General features: G+C 45.8%; 1 protein-coding gene and 1 long non-coding RNA gene across 3 annotated transcripts in view; one reads left to right on the plus strand and one right to left on the minus strand.

The window, feature by feature from the left end:
• Paxip1 (PAX interacting protein 1) overlaps positions 1 to 18,545 on the minus strand; it is a 47,281-nt gene extending 28,736 nt beyond the window's left edge. For both annotated transcript variants that reach the window (XM_078040903.1, XM_078040902.1), the window contains exons 1-5: positions 18,408 to 18,545; positions 15,387 to 15,521; positions 10,864 to 10,907; positions 8,699 to 8,762; positions 1,254 to 1,367 (exon numbers count right to left, since the gene is read on the minus strand). In XM_078040903.1, coding sequence (XP_077897029.1) covers positions 1,254 to 1,367; positions 8,699 to 8,762; positions 10,864 to 10,907; positions 15,387 to 15,521; positions 18,408 to 18,488 — 438 coding nt within the window. In that variant the 5' untranslated portion in view covers positions 18,489 to 18,545. The remainder of the gene's footprint in view (positions 1 to 1,253; positions 1,368 to 8,698; positions 8,763 to 10,863; positions 10,908 to 15,386; positions 15,522 to 18,407) is intronic.
• A 412-nt stretch (positions 18,546 to 18,957) lies between these two features.
• Positions 18,958 to 19,782, plus strand: LOC144375509 (uncharacterized). The gene is made up of 2 exons (XR_013435540.1): positions 18,958 to 19,176; positions 19,307 to 19,782. It is a non-coding gene; the product is annotated as an uncharacterized LOC144375509 (long non-coding RNA).
• The last annotated feature ends 583 nt before the right edge of the window (positions 19,783 to 20,365 follow it).

Below are 20,365 nucleotides of genomic sequence, written 5' to 3' on the forward strand. Positions count from 1 at the left end.
AGAATGAAAGCAATTTAAGAATGTGGAGCCAGTGACTGATGTATGGAGACAGGAACCTACACAGACTCACTAACCTCTACTCTCAACACTGCAAAGAACTCGGGAGAGAGCTGCTTTTCCCTTTCTTGCCTCAGCAACCCCAGTGCTTCTTCAAGCATCAACCCTGGGACTGAGCTAGTCTGGGAAGGGGCGGGGTAGCCTGCATTTCTGAGGAGGCCCAAGGATCCCACCTGAGGAACCCATTCCTCCCTGCCTGCCAGTGCTTCAGTGCATGACTAGCATGCCTGGGACCCAGCACTTCCGGGCGTGGTGGCACGTGGGCACACCTTTGTTCCCAGTGGCTCAAGAGGCTGAGACAGGTGGATCACAAGTTCAAAACCAGCCTCAGCAAAAGTAAGGCACTAAGCAACTCAGTGAGACCCTATCTCTAAATAAAACACACAAAAAAGCTGGAGATCTTGCTCCACAACTGAGTGCCCCTGAATTCACTCCCTGGTATCAAAAAAACAAATAAATGAATAAATAAATCCCCAGGGGCTACGGTTATAGCTCAGTGGTGGAGCACTTGCCTAGCATGTGAGGCCCTGGGTTCTACCCTCAGCACCACATAAACTTAAATAAATACAATAAAGGTATTGTGTGTCCATCTACAACTAAAATAATAAATTTTTTAAAAATCCCCAGCACCAAAAAAAAAAAAAAAAAACTTAAAAGTTAAAAAAAATAACATTGTTGAGGGGTGTTCTAAAATTTTTTTCAAAAAAATAAACTGAACTGGGTACAGTGGCTCACACCTATAATCCCAGTGGCTAGGGAGGCTGAGACAGGAGGATTGCAAGTTCAAAGCCAGCCTCAGCAAAAGCAAGGTGCTAAGCAACTCAGTGAGACCCTGTCTCTAAATAAAATACAATAGGGCTGGGGATGTGGCTCAGCGGTCGAGAGCCCTGAGTTCAATCCCTGGTACCAAAAAAAAAACAACAACAACAAAAAAAACTGAAATCTTATGAAATTAGAAGGGAATTTCTTAAGATTTAAAAAGCTACATTCCCTATAAAATAAACCCAAATTTCTTTGTAACTGAAAGTCATATTGGCTCAAATCTTCTATGAAATGAATCTGGATGTAAATAATATAAGCCAATAAAACCAGCTCTTGTAAATGGTATGCAGTAATGTTAAAGAAGCTCAAAAAAGACGTGGTTACTGCAAGTACTTAAATGACACACAGAAGGACAACGCCTAGGACACACTTACCCCCTTTGGCTCTGGCACGACCAAGTGTGTGCATTTCCTGTTGAGGTTCAGCTGGCAGCTCCCGCCATGGAACGTGAGCAAAGCCCACAGGGTGCTTCTGTCTTCAGATGACACCTGGCACAATTAGAAAGGAGGCTTTTACCAGACACGCAACCCAATGAAGCTCCTGTTTTCACTTGATTATTGGAACGTGTACTGCCATAACAATGGTGTCTACTTTTCTGCTTTAGTGAATGAAACGTAACGTAAGGATATCAATGGAAAAAGTCAGAGAAGCCCTTAATTTTAGTCCTATCACAATAGTTTTATGGATCTAAATCATCTTTTGCCTTGTCACCAAATCAACAAAATATATTTATATCCACATTCCAAAGCTGGAATGGAAGATTATCTCAGTCTACAACAGAAATGATGGGGCAAGATCTAGTCCACATTCCAACTTCAACTTGGGTCATTTTTGAAAATGTTTAAATGCAATTTCAACATCAAAACCACATTTACAAGAACTCCTTAAATCCTTAAATAACAAATACTAATTATGAGTGGAAAAAATAAAAAGGTAAAAGTACAGTAGTTCGTAAGCTCAGGGAAAACACAAATGTCATTTAACACAAAAAACAAATACGGCAAGTACTAGAGGAGTCACAGGAAAACAGACACAACGGCTGTGTTGTGACCAGGCCTTGGTGGCCACATTCACTGCCTGCCTACTGTGTGCCAGGAACTGTGCCAAGCGCTCTCCACACCCTGACCCTGAGCACCGCCACCCTGTGAAGGAGGGGAAAGCAGCCACACTGCCCCAGGCAACTGGAAAGGCCTGGCTGTGAAAGCCCAGGCCTGGGCGCACAGGTCCGACCCCTACTGCCCACTGTCCTGGAGTGCTTCGCAAAGCAGTGGCCCGTGGGAAAGCCAAAAGCAGTACAGACTTTTCTCCCCCCCCTAACAGTACAAACTGGTTTTTTTTCTGAAAAGTGAAAGAAACAGTTAAGAAACAGTATGGCCATTAATTCTGAGATGATCACATAAACAGGTATTGGCTTATATGATTGGGGGGATGAATTTATTTTCAATTGAGGATTGTGGGTACTGCAGATTCCTGAACTTGTCTCAAGTTGATTTTTTAAAAATACTGATCAACAGCACATTAATTCATGTTTAATTGTCGGTACGTAGCTTGCCACTAATCTAGTACTCAACATCCACATCCACCACATCCATTTATAAATAGTTTTAGAAGCTATTGTGTATTCCACACTACTCTGTGCATGACAAAAACACACTAACTTACTTTCCTTACTTTCCTTTTCTTTTTTGATATTGAGATGGAACTCAGGGACACTCAACCACTGAGCCACATCCTCAGCCCTATTTTGCATTTTACTTTAGAGACAGGGTCTCACTGAATTGCTTAGTGCCTTCCTTTTGCTGAAACTGGCTCTGAACTCACCATCCTCCTGTCTCAGCCTCCCGAGCCACTGAAATTACAGGCGTGCACCACCACACCCAGCAAAAACACACTAACTTTCTAAAGTCACCTTTAAAGTCATTCCTTTCTATTTCTTTAATTGCATAATTATCCAATGTCACATTTCAGAAGAGGAGACAAGATTACTTTCAGGAGAGGCTTTCATAGAAACATTTATTTCCTACAGCATTTAGGGTTAAGATTTAATTATAGGACCGGACAGACTAATCTAATGAACCACCTCTACTAAATGAAACTGAAAACGTAACCTAGGTATGCCTTCATCACCAAGGCTTGGCCATGCTGGTGGGGCATTAGCTGTATTCACTACTGCTGCAGCTCCAGCCGGGTGTGAATGGCACGTGGCCTGCACCCCAGATGCGCCCCTTGCCAGGATGCCCTATACTCTGTGGAAAGAACACCAGAGTGACAAAGGTGAGCTGGAGTGCCCAAAGTGACTCCAATAATCAGCTCCTGTCAGCCTAGAAATGTCCATGACTCAGGCTCTCCACCAGTGCATTAAATAACCTGCAATGCCACACCAACTCATTTCATGTCTCTGCACAGCATAATTAGGAATGCTCTTACCACACCAAAACATCAAGAACAGTTCCATCGTGGGGACAGTTTTATTTTCATCTTTATAGTTTTCTGTATTTTCCAAATTTTCAAAAGCATTAATTGAATTTTATTACTAGGGAAAAGTGGTTTTCTTTTATAAAAGCCATTTTCTACGAACGGCTATCTTGACGTGCCGGCTCCAAGGTCCTGCTGTCTCTTCGACGTGTTTAGCTAACATCCGAGAACTCCAACATGGCCTCAAGGCCCTCCTGGCCTGCATGGCTTCTGCCAGGCAGTGCCACTCCCACATGGACCTTAAACACCAACTGCATTTAAATAACATCCTAAAACATGGAAGCTTTCCCTGTGCCCAGGCCCTCCCCACCCCCTGGCTCCTTCTCCTCTAAGATCCAGCTCAGATATCACTCCACTGTACCCCAACAGGCTGCAGAAATCTGAACACTCCCCACACTCTCCACGGGTCTGCGGTTTTGTCCCCCACCCGACACTGCTCCAAGCTTCAAGGGGCAGAGGATTAGAATCTCACCTCTTCCCCAGGAATAAATGATTCCCTACAACCAATCAAAAGTACCCTCTCTTCTACTTTAGGTCTCATCACCTGCCAAAAGACCGTCCAGTCTGAGTGATGAGCTAAAGACTAAAGACTAGGATCTTACTACAGATGAGGGATTACCTAAGATTCTGTCCTACACATATTTGAACTTGGTACAGTGCAAGGCACATGGGTAGGCAGTCAAGAAATATTGAAATACAGAATGCAAAGGACATTCATCTTAAGACTTCCAGATTCAAGTTATGACCTGGGCAGGCTCTCCATTAGACTCTGAACCTACTCCCCGACACCTACCCCACAATTACAACAGAGGCCTCAGCCTGCATCAACACCGACTCAGAAGAAGGCAGATGATCTCTGTGCTTCCCAACTCCTGGTGGCACAAGCTCCCTTCCCTACCTCTCTCTGGGAGAGTTCTGGAAGACTCCAACAAAGAGCTCCAGCTTGTATCAACAGCCTGACAGGAAAAGACAGAAGGTCACTGAGAACCACCAAAGCAAGGTGGGTCTGGCCTGGGGTGTGCATGTGTGCATGGTGTGCTAGGGCACCAAGGAAAGGCAGATTCCTTGGTGGTTTCCAACCAGAGCAGAGACTGACCGCCTCAATCAACCCCTCCTGCTACTTCGGTAGCTGGTGTGTCCACCAGCGTTTCTGTGTACTTGTTCATGTCTGGCCCGTCTAGACGGTGGTTAACACATGCCTCTTTGCTCTCTACAGGCTGCGAAGGAGGCACTCTTCAAGGACATGTTGGGCCCGAGTCCTCACTGCACACTGCACATGCCTGCTCGTGTATCTTAGGACCAAATTAACATTTTCTAGCAACCACATTATATTAGTGCTCCCAGTGTACTTTTCTTAAACTAAAATCTCCAGAGCTTCTTCATATAAATATGATCAAAGTCTTCCCCATGCATACTTAAACCACTTTCTAACTCAAGTGCTTTTTATTCTACCTCATGACATACTAGGAATTTCAGTTCAGCACAGTAAGTTACAAATTATAATAAGTACAGGGAGGGACCCATGAAGATCTACTGATTCTGAATTCTGACTTCTCACCTAATGAATTTGCTGAGAGGGTACAGAATATCAAAGACCTTGCTAAGTTCCCCTCTCTGCCTTTCATCCAAAAGCTGTGAGCAGAGCTCTGCTCAGCTGGCCATAGGAGGGCCCTCTCCAGCCCCACATCTTAGGATCAGACATTAGGCCGTCTGGCCACAGCTGGGAATCCAGCTCTGAGGCTGTGCTGACTATGCTGGTGTCCCACAGCCTAGAAACCAAGATCCACCAGCAGAGCTGAGTGGCGCTGATGGAGCCAACCAAGACGCATGCTTCACTAGCCTGCACCCTTTCTCTCGTCTGCTCCTGGGCCACAAACAGGACTGAGGGAACACACAAGGCCCTGTGCAACTGTCTGCCACAAATCCATGCTCTACATCCTCATCTGACACACTGCTATTTCTTAGCAATAAAAATGATTAAGTCTGACTTCATTTTTTACTTCTAAAAACAATATCTTATTCCTCCAAGGTCTTCTTCATTCATTTTCCCAATTCTTTCTGTGAGAAGGCCTCCTCCCTGTGCATGTCACCAGCGGTTCCACCCTGGGCATCAGCTCCACGCAGCACGACGCTGTGGGAATTCCCTTCATGCCACACCATGTCCAAGTCCTAGGTTTGGATAGCCCACCTACCCCCAGCTCCACCTTTCAAACCCACATCACCGCCTTCTCTCACAAACCAGGCTCCTCTCTCTTCCATCAGCAATGCACAGCAGAGCTCCAGCTCCTAATTTCCATGGGAAGGAATCCACCAGAGACCTGGCACAGATCCGATCTAAAGTCACGGCTTCTGTCTTTGCCCCACAGGATTCCCAACTCAGTGGGACCTGCCAAGGCCCCTCTGTTGCTAGGTTCCGTGTTATATGTGCTAATCAAGATCCAAATCTTTGTCTTCCATCTGTAAGACTTTCTACCCAGTCACATCTAATCTTCACCGGACCTCTACGACAGCTCTCAGACCAGGTTCACCTTCAATCATAATAAATTATTTTTATTTTGGGGGGTTGTTTTTGTTTGTTTCCCAAATCTGTAATGTAAACATTTATAATTCAAAATTAGGAATACAAAGAAAAAAATAAAGACGCATCCTACTGGTTTCTTTACCAGTTCCAAATTCATACACCTGAGGTTTGAGGTTCTCCACAGTCTCTACCCACCTGCCTGCCCAACTACATCCTCCCTCTACAACCAAACACAGAACCACTGCTCTGACCACCTCGTCCTCTTCCCTAGCCTCCCGCGTAGGCCGCTTCCTCCTTTGATCTTGCTCTATTTGGAAATCCTTCTCACCTCTTTACTCCAGTTCTGCCCAGATCACACTTCTTATCAAGGCCTGCTGACACGCTCCTTTCTAAACATGTGCACGCACACCACGCCACCTCATCTAGCACACCATAGGAGTGTGTCATATACATTGTATCCCCACTTGTATGTGTCATATTACATTAAGGGTTACCAGACTAAAAATGTTCTGTAGTGCTAGACTCAGTTAATATTTAATAATATCTCATACCGAATGTAAAACACTGCAATCGTCTTATAGGCACATGATCTGGTTTTATTTCCCCACGTTACTGACCTACATCTCTGAAAAAGGCGCCCAGGGCTCCCTGCCCCACCCCAAGCCAGCATGGTCCACTTCCTGGTCCCTTTTCCACTGAGTCAGACACTTTCGGGAGAGGAGGCTCTGAGCCTCTGAGGTTCTGAACCCAGAATTCAATCGATATTGTATAAGCAAATGAAAAGTATACACTGTAGCCAAAATATACCACATTTATGCGTTTATGTGTAAGTAGTAATAAAATGTTTTTGTTCTTGGGCCGGGAATGTGGCTCAAGCTGTAGATGTCTGGCATGTGCAGGGGCTGGGTTCGATCCTCAGCACCATATAAAAATAAAGATGTTGTGTCCACCGAAAACTAAAAAAAATTTAAAAATAAATTCTCCCTCTCTCTCTAAAAGGAAATGTTTTTGTTCTTAATTTTTCTAATATGCTGATTATAAATTTAGAACATACAGAGAAAGTATAAGGAAAACAATAAAAATAACATATAGCCATAGCACCCAGCATTAAAAGGTTTTGTTTTAGTCAACTTTAAAGATCATTACCATGTAAATATGTGTATTTACACTAGATATGAAAAATACAAATTCCTGTTCAGATAGAAAAAAAAGCAATTTTGCTTTTTTAAGGATCTGCGTCAAATCAATGCAGCAAAAAATGAGAATTTTGCGATTTTAAAGAACTCCAGAATTTATAAGAGACAGTAATAAGAACATATTAAATTTACTTACCCATTGCTTGGGCAAAGGAGGAGACAAATTCCAACTGGTAACATCCCTCGTGTGTGTGGGGAGCTGGCCAACAATCCAACATGAGTACCCCCACCACCAAGGCACACAGAGAGACTGCAGTCAGACTCCCTTCCTCCCTCAGCACCCCTGATTTGCCCTTCCTAGAGTGCGCCAGGAAAGGAAGCAACAGACGCCCCTTAGAACATCACCCGAGAGCAGCCAGCGGCCAGCAGGGGCTGCCAGAGAAGTGACGTGGAAGGACTTCCATTTCATCTTCACCAGGATGATGACCATTAAGTCTAAATACACTGTTCCATGTCATTTGAAAGTGAGTTTAAGTAATACCAACTTGAATTTTTAACAATAGCTTTTATTATAGCTTAAGGGATTTTCACAGCTGGGAACTAGGACAAACTCCAACAAAGAAGCATAAATATCCAATTCTCTTGCTCTCCAGAATAACCACCAAGAACATTTTCATCCCTCCTTCAGGTATTTCTTCTCAATGTTACTTGTTATTTAAAACTGTACATACCTGTGATATCTGCTGCTTTTTTCCATTTAAAACATTTTCTGTATCTTCTAATGTTTTCATAAGATCTTATTTAAAAATTGCTAAATATCTAAACTACTGTGTAAGTACTGTACAGTAGGTTTCTTAATCATCTCCAAATGGTGATCTGAGTGTTTCCAATTTTACCCTCTTATAAATAAGCAATGAACATCTTTATGCACTATCTGTCCAGACCTCAGACTGCTAAAGGAAAGAAGAGCGAGGAGAATGCCTCCAGGCTCCGGACACCACCTGGCTTCTCCAGACAGTGTCCCTGGGGCCTACACCCTGCCAGCAGGGAGCCACAGACTCTGTCCTCAGCGTCCCCACCAGCACTAAGCACATTGTTACATCCTCGATCAACAAAAATTCTTATCTCACTGCTATGAAAATGTTCACGTCTTTAATCAGAAACTGTATCAAGTACGTGGTTATTACTTGTGATTCCTCTCTATAAGGTTGTATATCACTTCTCTTGACTCATCTGCTAAATCTTTGTTATTTTTTGTTTTGTTTTGCTTTGTTTTCATGGCATGAAGCACCTGATGATGTTGCTGTTTATTTTGTAATAATCTCCTTCCTGATAGGCTATTATTTTTTTTATTATATATGAAAATACAGATTATTTAAATTCTTCAACTATAGTCCTGACTGAATTTCCCTTGTCATTTTTTAATTTCATTTTAAATATTTTTCACATTCAAGTTTTAAATCTTTGTATTTCTTTAAATTAGAAAAGTTTTACTCAATTTAAAAAACTTTGAATCTTAACAGGCAAGATATTTAAATAATTTAAGTGTGTCAGAAGTTTATACTGACATACAGTCAATTTAGTACAAGGATTCTCTAAAGCAGGTTAACAAGTCGCAAATCTAATCATGTAAACATTCAGAACTATCATATGCAAATAACACAAGACTAACTGTAACCAAGCTTACCTGAGAAAGGCAGGCAGTGATTCCAAAAAAAATCTGACATGACTCTGGAGAAAATCCATTGACTCTGTTGTATAGTTATTAAGATTAAAACGCAGTAAGAAGAGTGCAGGCCGGGCCTCCCTAGCACGCATCCCTCATTTGCCCACTCCCCCTCCATCGACACCACTCAGAAGACACAGGCCTGAGCTGACCACAAGAGAGTGCAGAGTAATCTGGAACAAGTAGGTAAAACACAAGGAAGTCACCCATTTTCAGTGCAGTTCATTTTAAACTCCAATCTCTCCACTTACACATTCATGGGGAAAACACTTTCACCTCCAATAGCCAATTATCTACACATCCACAAGTGAAAACACACACACACACACACACACACACACACACACACACACACACACAGAGAGCACCGCAATTATTTCAAAAGCAGAGTAAGAAACCCTGATGTGAATGCTCCCACTCCATGGTAGAAATCTCCTTCATAGGACAGCCTGTGCTTTATCACCACCATCTTGTGCACTCTGGCAAGACAGCCAAGTCCCCTTTCTCAGGAGAAATCTGAAATCCCCAGACCCTTCCTAGTTCTACAGCTGATCTTAAACTTCCTTCAACTCAGCTACCGAACGTCACTATTCACCAACCCTGAGATCAGGCTACACGTGAGGCACATGGGACTCCAGGAGCCTGCAGATACAGATACCTGACCCACCAGAAGGACGGTCTCTGAATGTGGTCGCGTCCAGAATTCAAAACAGGCTAACAGAGTACTTCTTCCCAGAGGAGGGAAGCTCCCCACTGAGAGCGGTGCAGAAGAGCAAGGACTCAAAACCACACTGTTCCTGACATCTCCTCCACGGGCCCATCTCACAGTGCTGAGTCTCCCTGGCCATCGAGGACCTGCAGTACAGGGAGGGCTTCAGCCCCACCCCACCCCACGTCAACCGAACGACCCAGCTCCAAGACAGGGACCACAGGAACCTCAGAGCACACTGTCAACCAGGAGCCAGGTCCCTTCTCCAGTCCTTCAGGCTTCTTAAGGACAGGCAAGAGCTCAGAAAGGCGTGGAGGGCATCCGCAAACTCCAGGGAGTCAGGTGTGCGGAGGAAACAGTCCCCTCAGGGAAACTGGCCAACCTTCAAAGACTCCGCCAGGCCCGCAGTCGCTTTTTTTAACCTGTGCTCTAAAAACAAAAACCAAAATAACATACACACACACACACACACACACACACACACACACACACACACACGAGAAAAAAGGAAAAAAAAAAAAAAAAACAAGAACTTATTTCCTTCAACTCTAGACTGGGTGAAAAATCTTGGAAGAACTGCTTTTAAAGGGATATTTTCCATTTCTTTTAGGCCCTCTCTAAATCCTCATTGTATGATATCTTCTAAGTGCATTGATTTCCTAGGTAACAAGTGCACTCAAAGGAAGTCCCTAGTACAGCTGCAAAGTCAAACAGGGTGCATGACAAACTCTTGTCCAAGCCCAATCTCAACACTAACGATCTGAGATCAGGACTTCTTCAAAGAAGTGACTTCCACAATCAGGCTCTGCTTATAGTCAATCTCCAGGGAAGCTTCCTGCCTTCAGAGAGAAACAGAAGCCACCATGCATGGGAGTAAAGAGCGTATAAGCAGATGCCCCATTCCTGGCACCTGACAGTGCCTGGGGCAGTTGCATGCAAGAACGGCTGCGAGGGAGCACGAGGGATCACCCCACTCCACTCTCAGCAGCCAACGCGCAGCAGGTGCTGAAATGGTGCACGGAATGAACAACCCTTCCGGTGACTAGAAAGACCAAAAACGCATGCTTTAAAACAGAACCTGCCTCTCCTGCTGTCCCCAAGCACTCTGAACCACTCACAACTTGGTTTACGTAGACTTTGGATTCTAGAAATACTCGGCCTAGGCTTCACAAAAGTTGAAAAGAACTACAACTCCTGCTTCCCAGTCCTAGCCAGAGCTGCTTGCCACAGCTGGTCCCCTTTTGACATGGATAATGACAAGGATCAAGTCCATAACATTTGATTCAGGATGGAAAACAGCAGGGATAGGGTACAAACGAACAGTTGGTCCCCAGCAACGAGTCCACATTTCACTCAGTAATTGTCGTTTCAGTCTTAAAACCAGAGCAACCCTTTCCCGCCCCTCAAAAAAGGATACGGCAGAAGAGCTCCACACTGTACGGACAAAGTCACCCACGAAGGCTGAAAAAGAAAAGATTAAGTCAAAAACTTTTTTCAATATGTGATCAAAATGACATCATTTCACCAGAAATTAAAAGAACATTGTGACTGATTATAAAACATCCAGAAATAACACTAAGAAATAACTATGGGCACTCAAGGGACTGAGCAACCTCACAATGATTATACCCAAACCCGAACCTCAAATCCAGATGAAGCACCATCATGCAGACACATTTAAATTTTAGGTCCACAAACTTGTGAAAACAGACTTAAGAACCAAAGGGATGGGATTGCTACCTACCCCTCCCTCGCCTCAGCGAGGTACTGTCAGGGCCTCATACATCCCTTTTTGAATCTGGGCTCAATCAAGTCCAAATTCAAATTTTTAAAAAATATTTTCTTAGTTGTGGATGAACACAATACCTTTATTTATTTATTTGTTTTATATGGTGCCAGGGATTGAGCCCAGTGCCTCGCACATGCTAGGTAAGCATTCACCACTGAGCCACAACCCCAGCGACATTTTTATTTTTTAAATAAAGCCAAGATATAATGTTTATAAGCCATAAAAATTATTTCTAGCTGCATGGTAATCTTATGAATTTCAAAACAGACACTAAACATAAAATAGATGAATTATTACCTTTTTAGGTATTTTATATTCTTAGAAAATTATTTCATCTCATATCTCTATATTTAATTTTTTTAATTATACTAATCATTATCCTCATAGCTCTATTTTAAACAATTACAAGCTAAAAATATACTAATGCCCCCATTTAGGCATATGACTTCCAGAAACTTCAGCTAAGTGGAATACTTATAGACTCATTACTCATCCATCAGTGTAGTCATCAAATATTTATTTCAGATCTATTTTGTGCAGAGATGGTGCAAGGCACTAAGGGGACAACGATGAAAAAGAGAAATGCAGTCTCTGCCCCATTCATACCACCTGTATTTCAAGCTAATGATCCTGGAACTATTTTCTTCTTGATACTGGGGATTGAACCAGGGATGTTCTACCACTGAACTTCATCCCTAGGCCTTTTTACTTTCTATTTTGAGTCAGGGGTCGCTCTAAGTTGCCCAAGTTGGCCTACAACTTACGACGCTCTTGCCTCATCCTCCCGGGTAGCTGGGATTACAGGTCTGTGCCATCACACTGGCTCTTCAAACTACTTTTATCAAGTTAACTTTAATGAGTTTCAGACAACAGAGAGCCCCCACAGCATTATTTAGGTGACATCTATATTTCTTCTAAAAGTTTAAGCCTATTTTCTGTAAAAAGATAAAAATAAAAAACCTTTTACAAAATATTGGTTGTACTTGCACTAATTATTTCATAATGATTTGATAATTACTCCAAAATGTTTAACTTATTGGATAAGATGCGCTATATTGGAAAGAAAGCCCTTAATGTTTCTGTGCAGGTGCTTATCTAAGATAAGAAAACACCTTTCCTGTTTTGATAATCCTAGAGAAGTCCAGCTGAAGTCCAGTGCTGGGCTGGCATCAACAGCCTGCGTTCAGAACACCTTTCTGTGGCATATTCATTCTCAGCAGTGACACCAGAAGCCCCTGGAGCTAGGAGCCGTGACTGGGCCCCACAGGAGAGTTCCGTGGATCCACATTGCCAGCTGCCCTCGTCTGGTACCCAGGAAGGTTTCCAGAGCCTGGAACAATGCACTGTGTGAAGGTTAGGATGAGTGAAGGACGATCTTTCCTGCCAAGGGCAGAGGAGCTCTGTGACCACAGGCAAGCTCTCAGGCAGCTCTCGGAAGGACCGGTGTGGAAACATACACCCTTATGGCCATCCCTGCATCACACACCCTGAAATGCCTCCCCAGGGAACAGGCCAGGCTTTCCCAGTTTGAAGACTGCAGGTGTAGCTAGCATGAAGTCTAGTCCAGGCAGACAGAAGAGAATCACCTGGGGCCTGCAGCTCAGGTTATCTATGTAGAATAATGCAAAGTTAAAAAGGGACACTTATGTTACAGCAGAAATGGAGAACTATAACAGCAAAGTAGTAAGGAGAATTTATCCCAAGAGCAAATAGCAATACACAAAAATAAGCCCACTACAAGTCAGCTAATCAACATTTCCAGTGATGTTTCAAGGCCACTGAGAAAAACACTATTATTTAGAAAATCATTTCAGAAGTTCTTTTGCTTAAAATTTGAACTTTAAACATCTATAAAATTCAACAATGATAGATAAATTGTTACTGTGCACAAGGATGCTGTATTTGTAAAGTGCACCATCTAACTGAATATCCAGGTAAAGGCCAAGGGTATGCTCCTTAAGAGCCAAGCCTATCTTTGGTAGCTGATTTTAGACTCAACCATCAGGAGCAGAATCCACTAAGAAAGACCTGGTTGGACTAGGAACACAAGGTCTCCCACACTGCCCTGAAGGGCACCAACTGGGGACCCACCCTGAAAAGCCCTCTCAGGGTGCATGCAATGCAATATGACGGGCCCTGGACAGTGCAGGTGCTGCCACAGACGACAAGTGGGCTGGAAGGCTAACCAGGTGCAGATGGAAGAGCATTCGTCTTAAAGGACTATGGTAACTGGGCAGCGGAGCAGGGACATGACACACTGCAGCAGGGACATGACACACTGCACTGGCAGACGGCAGTAACTGCAGAAGCCGACTGAACACTGCGGAGGTCCTGGGTAATTGATGCAGCCTCATTATCTACTGACTTTCCCAGGAATACAACTACTGTATGAAATGGAAACAGACTGCTTGGCTTAGCCTGCAACTTTACCAAGGACTGACCACCATTCTGAAATGTCACCTCACAGCTGCCGGTTCAGGTTGCAGGCTAGGAGGCTGGTTCTGCACGGGCAAAAGTCACATGCTGTGATCCTACAGAGAGCAGATCTGACAGCTTCATTGCATCCTCCCACGTGGCTGTGCACAAGTGTTTACAAGTAGAAATGCACGCTTGTCAATCATTCTCCTTTGACTTCTCCTTTCCATTTCAGCTTGTGCATTGTATGTTTGGTTTTGGTGCTGGGACTACACAGGGGACCCAGGCATGCTGTGCATAGCTCTATCACTGAGTTACACTGTCTGCCATGTGATGTTATCTTACATGTAAATTTCATTTCTGGATAATAAAAGGGATGCCATACAGTATTTATGCCAAAAATGGGTTAGGGATCAGACAGGTCTAACAACACTGATGTTGCTGGTCTACCAACAGTGACTCCAACCCCAAAAATGTGTTAATAAGATTAACCTTTCATATGAAATCTGCATTAAGATATGCAAAGTACATATCTTTAGTACAGAAATAGTACAAGGCCTCTGAGAAAGTTAGCAGGAAGGGGAAATGAAGTGCAGAAGGGAACGAAGAGGTTGCCCTGTTCACAGCCTAGTCCCTGGAGACAAAGTGGCATCAGGTGAAAGGACCAGGAAACCTGGTGACCATCAGTCTTCAGAGTGGGCCAAGGAGACATAATAAGACATGCTGCTGGTGCAAATATGGCCACTGCATTTATCACTGCCAATCCACAATCACTCTGACTGAGCAGCTTGACAGTGTCGTTCATGAAAACCTCTTCTTGAGATAAACCCACTTTCAGGTTTATTTTCAAAAGTCAAGTCTTTAGATGGCACAGCAGTTTCAGACCCTGGATACAGTGATGTCACCACTTCCCAGCAGCCAGACAGCATCTCTGTGGACATCTTTCTTAACTCCTAATCCTAGCATTATGAAATCACAATAACTTCAATACTGACTCTTTTTTTCATTAAAGTAAGTGCATGCAGAGGAAAAACATGACTGTGTAGAACTATTTTAAAACAAACATAATAGAGAAGATTATTACGAAATTAATTTAAGAACACATTTAATTGCAGTCTCTTGTTGGCTAAAGCAGATAGCACAGTATGTAGATCAACGGAATCTGAACACCTTATCCACCAAAGTCCCACTTTTTATAATAAACTACCCACAGGTCAAGTTGACAGCAGTCCAGATGGCCACCATGTTCACAGTATAACTAATGGCTATTGTAACCATTGTCACACTAGTTAAATGGCACAACCAATGGGTCAGCTAGAAATCAGGACCACTTGCCACCCCAAGGAAGGAGAGCAACCCTGTCCCAGGCTACCTCCTCCTGAGATTAGCCTGCTTTGGGAATCAAATACACTTTCCTACAATAATGCAAATACCCACCTGATTCCTGACAACAGATCCAACTGCTAGGACAAATTTCTTTGGCTGGCAGTGTCCAGGCAGTGGTAGCACAGGAACTGTGACAGACCTAGAATTACTCATACAGAACCCTGCTATATCATGAGAGAACTAAAAGGCACAAAACTAAGGCAGGTTACTGAGCTATTAAGGGCTTTACTAATCTGGCAACTTCCCATCTTCAGCAGAACTTCAGGGAACTCTAAAAAGAGCTACACTGAAATGCCAACCTACTGCTTTCAAGTCACATGAGGAAAAGACAAAATCAGATTTCTACTCACCTTTACAACAGGTAAGTCAAAGACTTCTCGAGCTTCTCCAACCTCGGGATTATCCCCGTCCTCTGAAATTATGTGTGAGGCTAGGGCATTGTAAGAGACCTCCTTGGCTTTTCCAGCCTTAAGAAGCTGAATAACCTAGCAAAACAAAAACACATATTAAAATGGAAACACTATATATACTCCTGATTTGTGTAAATAATTACTGGAAATTTTTAATAAAAGTATACTACCTATCCTACATAGTTAGTAGCTTTACTCTAATATGCCAAGGAAATGTTTGGGAACAATAAAAAGCAGCAAATCATGATCCACTAAGTGACACAAGACATTGCAAGCCAGCTATTAGGCACGGCGTATCCTCAAGACAGGACACAGAAGACACTGCTGAGATGGGGCCATGGAGAACACTCCTCCCAGGTCCCCAGCCTAGAAGTCTGGGATGGACATTTGCACCACAATTAGGAAAGTTTCTGGAGAATTCTTATGAATTTACAGGTGCCAGCCAGGCAAACATACGTGCTGGGGAGGGCACTATGTTCAAGGCATTGGTCAGGTGAACTCAGATCAGACCTTAAGGGTCTCTTATTAAGCATTATGCACAGTCTGTCTCTCATTCACTGAAGGACAAGCAGGAAAGCAACACACTCAGATCTTAAGATGAGTCTCGGCCTGAGAAGAGATTGGGGCTGGCTGCATAACCAGACCGGAGTCCAATTTAAGACAACTGCTCTAACCCAAGTGAAGAGGCAGGCAACTTCATCAAAGGTTGCCATTAGCAATAGGAAGCAGGAAAACATGAGGGAATTACCCAGACAGTGACTGGAAGGGCTGCAAGCATAAGGGAAAGGCAAGATAGAAATGCTGGGGAGAGCTGGCACTGCTCCCTGAGGAATGCATCAGAAACACAGGAGTAAGGAGTTACAGCATGGCCTTCAATTTGGGGGAACACTGTTCTTTGGTGCCATGTGTGACACCTGGCAAGATGCTTCCAGTTACATCTAGAAAGAGATTTCATCTCCCAGGACAGAGTATAGCATGTTAAACACATGGCAGTCAAAGCTCTGAGAATGAGATCCCCCAGAATGCAAAGTGTGGGCAGTGAACTGGAGGTCAACTGCTGATGACACTTCAGAATCAGTGGCAATAACAACAGTTATCAAAGGAGAGCAGCATCAACAGAGCCAGGAATGCGGGTCAAGGAGATAGACAAACTGAGAGTGCGCACCAAATACGAAATGACATGGTATTGACAGCTAAATTAACCCACAAGGGAAACCTTTCTTAGTTACTGGCCACCGATAGATCTTTAATATCACATCCCCTGCACCTGCCATACTTACATGATATACTCGTGCCTGCAACAGACCCCTCTCGGGCCCCTTCTCTGCTTCCTTTTCCTGAAAAATTTTCTGTGTTCACTTCTTACTTCCTATTCATTCAACTCCCTGCAGACCTGGTGCTTGTAACAAGACTCTACTGAAAACACTGTTTTCATGAGCTTTTTGGACACCGAATCCAGCAGCTTCTTCCCAAAATCCACATTATTAACCTCCACATGACAAGAATTATCTTTTTTTGCTCTTCTCTAGACTGTGGTCATCTTGAGGTATTGCATGTACATAAATGCCTTCAATCCCTAGCACTTATATTCCCCATGAAAGTCATCTTTCGCCCTCTTAATTTCCATTTATCTCAAGACTCTACTTAGCCACATTTCAGCGGTATCCTCTCCCAGACACCCAGTGGAGAAATGTGTTCACCTTTCAGCAGTACACCACTGTGCTGCGGCTTGTTCCTCCCTATGGTGATCCTAACTGACCGGACACCTATGTGTGGCTCACAGATGTTCATCACTTACGCACTTTTTGCATCTACACTTACAACATTCAGAGAATGGATGCTGGGCTCTAAACTTTTTATATATATATATATATATATATATATATATATATATATATATATATATACTATTAAAGTGGTTTGCCAAAGAAATTTTTAAGTATTTAGATTTAATTCATAGTTGAACACATACTCCAATTCGGCTTGTTCCTGGCTTCAAGAAACATTTGGGTCAAGCCCCCTGTAAGAGCCAAAGTCCTTGAGGAGCAGGAGGGAAAGCAAAGAACAGGGGGTAGTGGAGGGGAAAAGGCGGAAATTACAAATACTAGAAGAAAAAGGCACCCTGTACAAGAACTCACTTTGACCACTCTAAGTTCAGACCTGTTGAAGTCTTTAAACACAAAGCTAGAAGTCTCTGCACCCCGAAGTCACAATGGAAAAGAGCTTGGTTACTAAGATACAAGTCTCTGAAAGGCCAAAATGATCAGCCTTCCACAATTCCTTCTACAACACCCAAATTTATCTGTTGCAGGTCAGTATCCACCTCCTGTGCCTGTGTTCTAATCGCCCGGGCAGTCCCAATCCTTCAAGCTCAGAGCTGAGATGTGACACCCAAGGCAGCACAACTGTACAGTTTTAGGAAAGGAAATGTTTTGAAGATCTGACCTGAAGAGTCCAAACTCAGGTGCATTCCTCCCGCGGAGAGTGATTAAACTGATGAACCGCTTAGGAAAACCCACACCACCGCCGGGCGTGGGAAAATTAAATGCTTACTGTGGTATTACCGGGGCATTTCCCAGGTTTACAGTGCAATTCACCCAGTTAGGAAAATCGGAGAACAGGAAGGCCAGCCCCTGCAGGGAGCGCTCCCAGCCCGCGCAGGACCCGCGGTCACCCAGGAGGCGGCCTGTCCCCGCGGCGCCCGGGCCCGCGCGAGCTACCGGCGGGAATCGGGGCCCGTGCCTCCCGGGCGCGCAGGCCGGCTCTCCGCGGCCCCGCCGGCCCGGCTGCGCGTGCGAGGAGCGGCGGGCGGGGGCGGGGCCGGGCCGGACGGGACCGTGGTGGCGCACCCCGCGCGCCCTCCCGCGCGGCCCGGCACCGGCGGCTGCTCCCGCGTCCAGGAGCGCGCCCGCGAGGGAGCCAGACCGGCCGGGCCAGGCGCACCGGGCCGCGGGGCGGTACCTGCGGGTCGATGTCGCCCACCGCGTAGTACTTGACCTCTCGGAACATCTCCTCGGGAACTTCGGGCGCCCGGTCGGACATGGTGGCGGCGGCGCGGACGGCTGCGGAGGCGCCCGCCCCGCCCCCGGCCCCCGCCCCCGGCCCCCGCCCACCGCCCGGCCCGCGCGGCCCCGGCCGGCCCGGCCCTGCGAATCGGGGCTCGCTCCCCCGCCCGCTGCGCCCCCGCCCGCGCCGAGCGCCCGAAGCGCGGGAGCCGCGCGCGTCTGCGGGACGCACCACCGCGCCTATCGCAGAGGGGGAGCACCCGGGAGTGGCCCGGAGGTCCGCACCGCCGGCACCTTCGCCACGGCCTCGCGACCCCAGAGGTGCTGACGTAGGCCTAGCCGCTTCGCACACCGGTGGCACGAGCTCGCCGCCGTCCCGCGAGGTGCCCTGGAACGCGGGACAGCGGGCCACTCCCCCGCGGGGCCGCAGTGAGCCGGTCCGGACCGCGGCGCGGCCCCTCCCGTCACCCCGCGCGGCCGCGGGCGGCGCATGCGCGGGGCGGGGCCTCGCTCTGGGGCGGGGCTACGCGGGCGGCGGCCTTGGCGACCCACCCGGCGCGGATCTCCGGGCCCGGGCTGCGGGCGTGTGGTGGAGTGTGTCTGGGCGGGCGTGTGCCAGGGGAGCTCCGGAGGTCCCCCGCCGGCCGGCCGGCCGACGCGGCGACCCTTGGGGATCAGGCCTAGCGGGGCGGGAAGGCCCACAAGCAGCGCGCCCGGGAGAGCCGGTGAGACGACGGCGCGCGGCCGGCTACGCGGGGCGGGGGCCGGGGCGGACGGAGGGCCCGGCGCGCGGCCAAAGGTGCTTGGCGCTTGGTCGTCGCCGCATTGTCGTCTCGCGGTTGTCCCCCTGAACAGCCCGAGGCCACTAGGCTGAGCCTAGCAGACCTTTACAGATGCCGAGAACGGCGCCCGCCTGCAGGATGACGCGGAGTTTGCGCGGCGCCGGATTTCGTGGCGGCGCGCGGCACCGGAGCCTCCAGGGCCCAGGGAAGGGTTGAGTGGAGACGGCGTCGGCGCAACGGTCGTGGGTCCCCAGACCGCATGCCGTTAGCCCTGGTGCGCTCGGTTACTCTCGGGTAGCAGGAAGGCGTGCGTGGTTTCAGGCTGAGGCTGGAGGCGGACCTCAGCCGGGGGGTTTTCAGGTTAAAGCAATTTGTGACCTTCGGCAAGGCCAGTTTGGGAGTCCCCGTGGACGATCCCATCCACCTTCCCGAGTGTGCACGGGGTCTCACTGCGCGCCCTGGGCAGGCCTGGAGGCTTTCAGAATCGTCATTGCCCTGGGTCTCAGCCACTACCCAGTATTGAAAAATAAAATTGTTACTTGAAAAAAATTCATTTGTATAATAGATAAACTGACATCTTTTAAAAACTGACATCCTATAGTCATGAAGAATGGAAATTGAATTTTCAGTGATAAACAGTAAATCTCATAAAAACACCATCTTAAGACAGGGTCCACATCTATAATATAGAATGTCCAACTGCAAAGTTACAGGAAAAGTGCCCCATGGAGGCTTCCATTTTATATTCTGGATAGCTAGATCTTATCACTGATTTTTGTAACACTTAAAAGATGACCCACTTTAGGGTAATATTTCATTTCTGGAAGCTTCACATCTTTTGTGATTTGGAGGCATATACCACCCCAAATATAATAACCCTAATGTAGATGAATTTTGAGTTTTTCCAAATAAATTCCAAGCATGATCATTTTGCTTGATAACCTTAAGTGAATAAACAGCCTGCTTACTGCTAATTTGGTAAATATAGTGGTATGTTTTTCATTTCCTCTTAGAAATTTAGATAGCTAAGGAAAAGTCAAAGTAGGATTGAGAATATTTAGAATAGTACCTACTGAGATAAACCTGAGACCATTATTTAGATAAGAATTTCCAAATGGCTTTTTTAAAATGA

The sequence above is a fragment of the Ictidomys tridecemlineatus genome, chromosome 2, assembly GCF_052094955.1.
Source record: "Ictidomys tridecemlineatus isolate mIctTri1 chromosome 2, mIctTri1.hap1, whole genome shotgun sequence".
Taxonomy (NCBI): Eukaryota; Metazoa; Chordata; class Mammalia; order Rodentia; family Sciuridae; genus Ictidomys; species Ictidomys tridecemlineatus.